Source organism: Nothobranchius furzeri, chromosome 4 (assembly GCF_043380555.1).
Source record: "Nothobranchius furzeri strain GRZ-AD chromosome 4, NfurGRZ-RIMD1, whole genome shotgun sequence".
Classification (NCBI taxonomy): domain Eukaryota; kingdom Metazoa; phylum Chordata; class Actinopteri; order Cyprinodontiformes; family Nothobranchiidae; genus Nothobranchius; species Nothobranchius furzeri.
In genome coordinates this window covers 86,470,332-86,479,108 of record NC_091744.1, presented here as the reverse complement: position 1 = coordinate 86,479,108, position 8,777 = coordinate 86,470,332, and the positions used below count along the sequence as shown (strand labels likewise).

The 8,777-nt window shown below is 39.6% G+C and overlaps 1 protein-coding gene across 1 annotated transcript; it reads left to right on the top strand.

The window, feature by feature from the left end:
• Nucleotides 1–3,714: 3,714 nt before the first annotated feature.
• On the top strand, nucleotides 3,715–7,419 carry LOC139069797 (uncharacterized). The gene is made up of 9 exons (XM_070550758.1): nucleotides 3,715–3,898; nucleotides 4,117–4,202; nucleotides 4,285–4,335; nucleotides 4,461–4,508; nucleotides 5,779–5,840; nucleotides 5,968–6,025; nucleotides 6,103–6,163; nucleotides 6,467–6,507; nucleotides 7,233–7,419. The coding sequence occupies exons 1-9, from the start codon at nucleotides 3,715–3,717 to the stop codon at nucleotides 7,320–7,322; spliced, it is 681 nt and encodes a 226-aa protein (XP_070406859.1). The 3' UTR covers nucleotides 7,323–7,419.
• Nucleotides 7,420–8,777: the final 1,358 nt, after the last annotated feature.

Sequence of the window (8,777 nt, the reverse complement as noted above, 5' to 3'; positions counted from 1 at the left end):
TATGGCACAACACCGGGACAGAGGGAAGTAGCTGCCAAAATGGAGGTAAGCTAGGATTTTTCCTTCTCTGTTTTAACAATATCGAGGACTAATGTTGGGGCGAACGTTTTATAAACTTGGAAATAAAAGTTTTTTTTCCCATTATGAGTTTTAGATAATACATATAGCGTATTTTACACATGCAGGCCGACTTACTTTTGAGGAGAAATGTTTACAGGGTTCCCGCGGAGTCTTAAAATCATCGAATTTATGAATTTGAAAATAATTCCTTTAAAAGACTGGAGAAACCCTTCAATTTTGGCATCTGGGTCTTAAAATTCGTGTTGGATGTAAGTTTTCTGTACTGCATTTTTCTTCTGAAGTTCATCAAAATATTCCAAACAAGTGATGACACCAAGAGAAGCATTAGTATTAATAAAGGCGATTTTTAGACATTTATTTCAATTCTCTGTCTTTACTGTTTGCACTGTTGCTTTTATACAATAGAAATACTGCAAGAAATAAATTAGGGTCATAAAATTAACAATAAAAAAAACCTTCTTAAAATTAAACTAAAATATAGGCAACAAAAATTTTTGTTAAGGTTCTAATGTCAAACCAGATAGATCCGGTTATATTTTAACCATTTGTTTAAAAATATAACCGATCTTCTACCAAGTGCCCACCCAGTGTTTTGTCAAAATATATTGGTAAAGATGTATAGATAAATAAATGAAAACTAGTTCAATAATTTTATTTTATTTTATTTATTTATTTATTATTATTTTTGCTGATAGTGCCATGAAATAGGTATTAATTTTCTATATGGCTTTAGAAAGATCTTAAACAGACTTAAATTTAAGTTGAAGAAACCTGTAGGAACACTTTTATAGCTTTGGGGAGATGTGTTGTGTGGTCTTGATTACTTTTAGGTGGAAAATATATTTTACAGGGGAAATATGTTAGTTTTTTAAGCTTTTTATGTTCGTATCTGGGTTCTACACCTGACGGGCTTTATTATTATGGTTAGAGTGCTAATCTGATATGTGTAATTATATAAACCTTGACTTAAAGCTCCTTTATCAAGTTTTAGAACAATATTAATATCTGGCACGATCTACTGTTGAGGGAGAAATACGGGAAAACATGTTAATTTTGTTTTTTAATCGTTGTTACGTGCTAAATATAGAATAAGGACAGAATGGTGTAAAGCCATTTTTCCTGACTAGTAACTAATTAGTAAATGATGAGACTTAAGCAGACTTAAAAAGGTGCCGTTCATAACATAATAATTAGAGGAGTGTTTATCAACCCGGGTCCTCAAGGCACACTGCCCTACATGTTTTTGGAGTTTCTGTGAGATAGCAGACCGTATCAGTGAAGCAAAAGCTTGTTCATCAGCCATCAACTGAAATCAGCTGTGCTGAAGCAGGGACAACCTGAAAAATGCAGGATAGTCTAGGTATATTTATGCACGCTTATGCACGTTTATTGTCTTCATCGAAGTTGGACAATAATATTTGTAACTTTACTTTCTAAAGCCAATTCCCCATCAGCTGGAATGAGAACAGGGTCATCTGGCAAAGAACACACAGAGGGACAGGAGTGTGAGTAATTTCTCTCATCATTCAAGGGAGAAATGTGACGGTTCACAAGTGTTTGTTTCTCTTATTGCTTTTCTTCACCAGCAAATGATGACATTGAGCAGAAACCTGATGGAGACTTCTCCAGTCGTCGTGGTTTGTTAGCAAACAGAACGTGCTGGGGACAGAAATTCCAAACCAGTCAGGAACAACTGGTAAACCATTTTCCTGTACCTCTGTGGTTGTCTGACGGTCCGTTATATAATCACATTCATGTTTACAGATTTAGTTTCTTCCACTAGCTGTCACAGGTCTTGGATGAGAACAACAGTCCCACTCAGCATCTTGCAATGGTGAATACAACCGTCCTGACCCGCTTCGACTCCTGGAGTCTGGGTTTGGAGCGGGACATGGACGGGATGGTAGGCATAAGGGACATGGTGTGTTGATATTATCTAATACTTTCGATAATTCGTGTTTTACTAGATTCTGAACTGTTGTCTAAAAGTGATCGAGAAGGTAGTATGGCTCTTATGAATTAAATTCAAATGGATTGCTCAGTATAGTTCAGCAATCAATATATTGAGAGTAACAGATTAATACCTTCCATCTCACAGAGGGTAGAGAAATAGTTTGCTGGAGACAGCTTTGTGATTTCCACTTGGTTCCCACCTTTATCAATGAACCACATGGATCACCTGCCGGTAATTGGATTTAATGTTTTGCTTTTGTGAGTGAAGTTTGAAAATGTCATCTTCACCTGTTGATGTGTTTGTACAGGACGACGCAGCCAGTCTAGAGTGGATTCTTCTCCCAGTCTTTGTACCTGGACATTAGACACTCCGTGTAAATACATTTATACTTCTTCCTTAAACAGTATAAGCTGATTTATTTCGTATATAATTTAAATGTTTTTCTATAACTGAATGGATTACAGCTTTGTTGGGATTTCAATAGCATTCACAACCAAATGTATGTGGTTTTGTTTGAATTTGAACATTTAACAGATCCTGAGGCCACAGAATAGGAAGGTTTTCCGTCTAGATCCCCTCTGTGGCAGCGGCTGGAGAGATGAGAGTAGAACCATCTATTCAGGTTTTTAGGGCACCTTGGTTCATCGTGTCTGGACTGTGGTAGTTCTGTCATTTTTTTGTTTGTTCAGTGGTTCTGTTTTTGTTCTAAAATATTACATTCATTAACCCATTCATGCATAAAGTCAGCTACAAATCTGGTTGAAATTACAGGTTCAAAAACGTTGAGTAGAAAATTGTTGTTTTGGTGCCCAGGGATGAATAGAACAGGGTATCTGCAGGTCCTTAAAAAGTCTTAAAAAGTCCTAAATTTGCTTTTCCAAATTTAAGGCCTTAAAAATCCTTAAAAATTGCAAATAATCCTTTAATAGTTTCCAAAAGTCTTAAATTACCAAAGACCCAATAAACAAGATTATTTTATTTCTATAAAATTTCCATTAATTTCTAGTTGGTGTTCAGCATTTTTTGGGTATGGTATTGGCGTAAGCGGAACCGTACACGTTCGGTTGGTTGTGAAAGGGGGCTATTTTTAGATGAGCACGTTAAGCTAGTGGGAGTTTGCGCCATGGGGAAGTGCAACATTAATGGTAACCGGATGGCTGATCCCACGTTCATGACGTGGTTAGCACCGGTTCTGGGCAATAGCTGGAAATTATAGCTCAAATAAAAAAATAAAAAAAAAAGTCTTAAATTTGGTCCAAGTGGCCTTAAAAAAGGTCTTAAAAAGTCTTAAATTTGGCTCCCTTAAACCTGCAGATACCCTGATAGAAACCACTCGTAAAAGGATCCTGATTGAGGTCATCATAACTCGTGCATGAAAGGGTTAACTGTTTAGATTTATGACAAAGATGGAAACAGAACTCTATATTTTATTTGAGTTGGGCCTTCCAAGTTCCAACCTCCTATTTATTCGGTTTCTCTTTGTTCAAAGTAGCTACGTTTACATGGACACATTTGTAGTGAACGCCTAATCGGAATGAAAATACTTCATGTAAACATGTCCATCGGAATGAATTGATCCAACGCAGCCTGATCCGAATGGAATTTCATTCTGATTGAGAGGGGTGGTTCAGTCCTTTAATCATTCCGGCCGACGTCCATGCACACACCTGTTCTGAATGATGGGGCGCACTGAAGCGCAGGCGCACAACCTCAGCGAGGCGCTTCTCCTCCCTCGACAGACGTTCGAGCAGGAGCGCATTTGCCCCGAGGAAGCGGTGATGTCAGCTCGCCTGTCCTCTGCTCTGGAAAAATGTAAGTTAACGGAAAATAAGATGGAGGAAGAGGATGGGCGGTCAATGTGGTGTTTGTTTACATTCCCCCGCCCCCCAGAAATTAGAGCGTACAGCACATGCTCATCCTCACACCATGACCGGATCAATTATTTTTCAGTGTCCATGTGAATGTGGATTAAGGAATTCCGATCAACCAAGTTTTTAATTGGATTGAGGAAATTTGGTGCATGTAAACGTAGCTGCAGGTTCATTTGAATCCAAAGTTGATTGTAGTTGAGTTACGTTGAGTTACTTCCTCTCACTCTTTGCACAGACGCATTGCTCACAGCCTGTCCCCTGGCGCCTGGAAGGAGCTTGGCGTGAATGATGTTCAGGTGAGACATTACTTCATAGCATTTACAAACATCAACTATTTGCTTGCCATACTTGTATTAAAAGAGCTTATTCACACCTCAGGGCCTAACAAAGCAAGGGTCCTCCAACAACTGTGGTGCATTTGTTATTATGGTAAGACCTATTTAGTATATAAAATGTTTGCTTGCTGCATTAAAAACATTATTTGTATCTGTGAATTGTATCTTGGGAAAATATGCATGATATTAGTAAATTAATCAGTACCTCTTGACTTGCAGTATGCGCTGTACATTGATTGTAATGGGGCCGGTTGTGACTTCAGAGAGGTATGTGAGAATTGTGACAAATTATGACCAAAAGTTTTGAGAATGACACAAATATTAGTTTTCACAAAGTTTGCTGCTAAACTGCTTTTAGATTAACGTTTTGGTCCATGAGCCACTCGGCTCTCACTTTTGCCTTATGGCACGATGCTCCATGGTGCTGGAAGATGCTTTGTGCTTCAGGAAACTGTTGTTGGAAGAAGTTGCTGTCAGAGGGTGTTTTGGTACCTTTCTTTACTCATGGCTGTTTTTTGGGGCCAAACTCGGAGCAAGCCCACTTCCTTGGATCAGAAGCAGCCACACACATGAATGGTCTCAGGATGCTTTACTGTTGGCATGACACAGGACTGACGGGAGCGCTCACCTGTTCTTCTCCGGACAAGCCTTTATCCAGATGCCCCAAACGATCGGAAAGAGGCTTTATGGGAGAATGTGGCTTTGCTCCGGTCCTCAGCAGTCCATTCAGACTTTCTGCAGAAGATCCATCTGTCCCTGATGGTTCTGGAGAGAAGTGGCTTCTTTGCTACCCTTCTTGACACCAGGCCATCCTTCAAAAGTCTTCGCCTCACTGCGCGTGCAGATGAACTCACACCTGCCTGCTGCCATTCCCGAGCAAGCTCTGCACTGGTGGCACTCCGACCCCAGAGCTAAATCTTCTTTAGGAGACGATCCCGGTGTTGGCTGTCGTTACTGGACACCCTGAAGCCTTCTTGAAAAGAATGGAGCCTCTTTAAATGAAATTCTTTGTGATCTTATAAATTGCTGAGTTAGGTGCAATCTTAGTAGCCTCAATATCTTTGCCTGTGAAGCTATTTTTCTGCAACGCAATGATTGCTGCATGCGTTTCTTTGCAGGTCACCATGGTTAACAATGGAAGAACAATGATTTAGAGCATCAACCTCCGTTTAACATGTCAAGTCTGTCATTCATTCTAACCCAATCAGCCTGACTTAATGATATCCAGCCTTGTGCTTGTCAGCGTTGTCACCTGAGTGAACAAGACGATTACTGAAACCATCTCAGCAGCTCTAATGACAGCAATGAAGGGCAGTGGAATAATTTGAGAGAGTAAGTTCATTTTCATGGCAAAGGAGGACTATGCAATTCATCTGATCACTCTTCATAGCATTCTGGAGTATCTGCAAATTGCTATGATAAAAACTTAAGCAGCAACTTTTCCAGTGTTTATGTAATTATCAAAACTTTTGAGCTCAAATGTACACAAGATATTATTCTTCAACACATATTTGAATCTGCATTTCCATTTTCAAAGGAAAACATGCGGCAAATTAGGAGATGGCGGTGTCTTGTTCTGCTGCAACACTTCCCCATGCCGTAAGTGTCCTCCATGATCACACTTTTTATTATCAGATATTAAAATAAAACATTTTGCTCAGTCAAGTGTCAACAGAATAACATGACTGTTGTCCTAGTGAATGAATGTTGTCATTGCATCACCAAGGTCTGAGGAAGACGGAGTGCAGGCACGAAAAAGACGGAGAGAGGAAAGAGTAAAACCGGTGAGAGACAATTAGATTAATTCTTGTAGTTTAACTGTTGCTTGCAGACTAAAGCATCGTTCCTTCACTTATTTCAGGGCCTGGAAGTGGTCCCTCCTGAGAAGTCCTGCCATACTGGATTAGTCTGTGCAGCATCAGGTATTGTTCAGACAAGTATTATTGTACACGACCCCCTAGGTTGTCGAAATGGGATGTGGGAAGATTCCAGATTCAACCTTTTGTCATTTGCACAGCTAGAAAAACACGCTTTCTGCACAATGAAATTCTTACTTTGCCAAGATTAGAAAATTAAGACCATTCCAGACGAGCACTTTTTTTTCCAAAGCAAGTTTTTCAGTCATTTCTCTATTTTCATTAAACCGGAATACTAAGCAACTGATCTTTTTTACAACTTGCATCATTAATATGCTTTTTATGAACCACAATCTGTTTCCTTTCTAGCAGAGGCTGAGAACTTGCTGGAGCTGGACACGGGGAACAGAGTACGTTATATATTGTCGGCTTTTCTTGTGTCATTGTTTCTTCTCCAACCTCTATTTTAATTAGAGGTGTCAAATAATTCCATTACTTGCAATTAATTTTTTTTACAGCCATGATTAACGTGTTATATTTTTTAATTATGTTAATCATTTTTAATCTACTGCTTCTTTATGGGACTTTTAAATAAACCAATTTCTTTTACGCTTCTTGCTGGTGTTCTTGAAGGGTTGATGTAAACTCATAAGTTGAAGGGTTGACGTTACAGTGACAAGACCGGTGAGAGATTAGCTGCAGCAGTGTTTATTTCAGCGACCTTGTTATCTTTACTCCGTGTTTTTTCACCCTTCTTGCAACTTTTTCCAAAGTTATCGTTACCATTTGGATGTAATGGGTGTGTCACTGAGCATCAAGGCTGCTGACAGCTTCTCTCCTGTATCAGATGCACATCCGTGCTGCAGTTTGGAAAGACCACAGCATCAGCTGTTTGGCTAGCTGTTAGCAGTGAAAATAAGGCTTATATTATGTACAGTTATTAGATGAAATTAAAAGATTAGATTACTTACAGATCATACATAATTAATGTAAAATATGTTTTTAATCTCATGACAGCAGTAATTTTAATATTGTCTTTATTTTTGATTAGGAGAATTCTCTGCTTGAGGACACCTTTGAGGCAGCAAGGTGGTGTACCACAAGGTCATTCTAAGGAAGCCTTTCCCTTCCCCAGGTCATCACCGTGGACAGGGAAGCTTGCCGGAGGGCAGTGGAGAGGTTATGCTTCTGTGATGGCCTGGATGAAGAGGAGATGAACGATTGAAGGGAACCGTTCCTGTTCATGTTTAGTTTTCAGTCCGACTATGAGGAGTTCTGCAAAGAAATTGAGGAAAAAAGGAAGATGAAGGTGTTTTCTGGCTTTGAAATGCCATAGTACAGCGGTGTCACAGTTTTTGCATTCTTTTTCCTCCTCACATTGTTTTTTTGGAGGTTCTCTTGTTTTTTGTGTGCTTTTTGGTTCATTTGTTTGTACTTTTTTTTTAATTCCTGTGTTGGCTGTTTGCTCCATTAAATTTACCTTTTTGAAGAATTTAGTCTGCATTCTTGTGTCTCACAATGTCTCACCACCCCGCCTCAAACCCTGGCGTGTTTTAAGAAGTATCAACACAATTTAAGTCTCTGGTCCTCTTAATGTAGCTGATATAACGGAGTGTACAACAAATGTACCCGTGTCTGTCTGTACTGTCCTACACTCACTTGGGAAATGACTATCAAAATAAAGGCAGCATTGATAAAATAAACTATTAAAATGGTTTTGACAGGTTCAAAGAATAGTCTTATAAATGCTTGAACCTTTTATATACCGTAGGTACCAAAAGTATAGCTAAAAGACACAAATACCTATGTGCTATAAATACACATACCATACAAAGGTAGGAAAAAGAATAAAAATATCAGAACAGATTGAATCAAAAATGGCGTCTGTAATTATCTGCTCTTTAAAATTATGACATCCAGCAAACAAGTAATTTGATTACCAATGTTATGCTTTACATGGGTTTTGTGGGTTTTTAGGGCTTTTTAATCCTTAACTCAGGGGCTGCTCGCGGTTTCCCAGTTCCATTGAAGAGGGGCAGGAGTCAAATAGCTGTCTCCGCCCACCCCGAAACGTTTGACCCCGCCCACATTTAGCCCCGCCCCGATCTCCGGGATGCAGCCTCAGAAGTGATGGAGCCCAGACCACATCTGAGGAGGAGAAGGACTGCAGAACCGGTCCAGGGCCAGAGTAGGTTAGACGACCTGCTGGAAGAACATGGGTGATTCTGTTGCTCCCTCTCAGCGGCAAGTCACTGGGGAGGCTGATAGTTTGACCACAGGTGTAAGGTGTTACTTTATGCTAATCTTAACCAGCTTGGTGTGCTGGGTCATTCTGGGAATCAGAAACCCTGGAAATGGGATTTTTAAAGTCATAGTTTGGCTAGAATGTGTTATAAAGTTCTGTTCCTGAGAGATGGATAGACCCCACCGCTATGGTGCGTTGCTGTTATTAGCTGTGTGGGATTAATGATCGTTGTGTGTTACCTGGGTCTGATTTAGGAGATTTGGGAATCGTGGACATTTTTTTTCTTTTCACATGCTGAAATGCTCGTGTGGCATGATATAAGTGTGTTAAGGATGTTTTGCTCGTTTTTATTACGAATGAGTAGCAAGGAGGGGGAGTTATATAAAATCCCTGAACCATACTGCTATTCTGCATGGTTGCTGGTGTGGAGTTGTA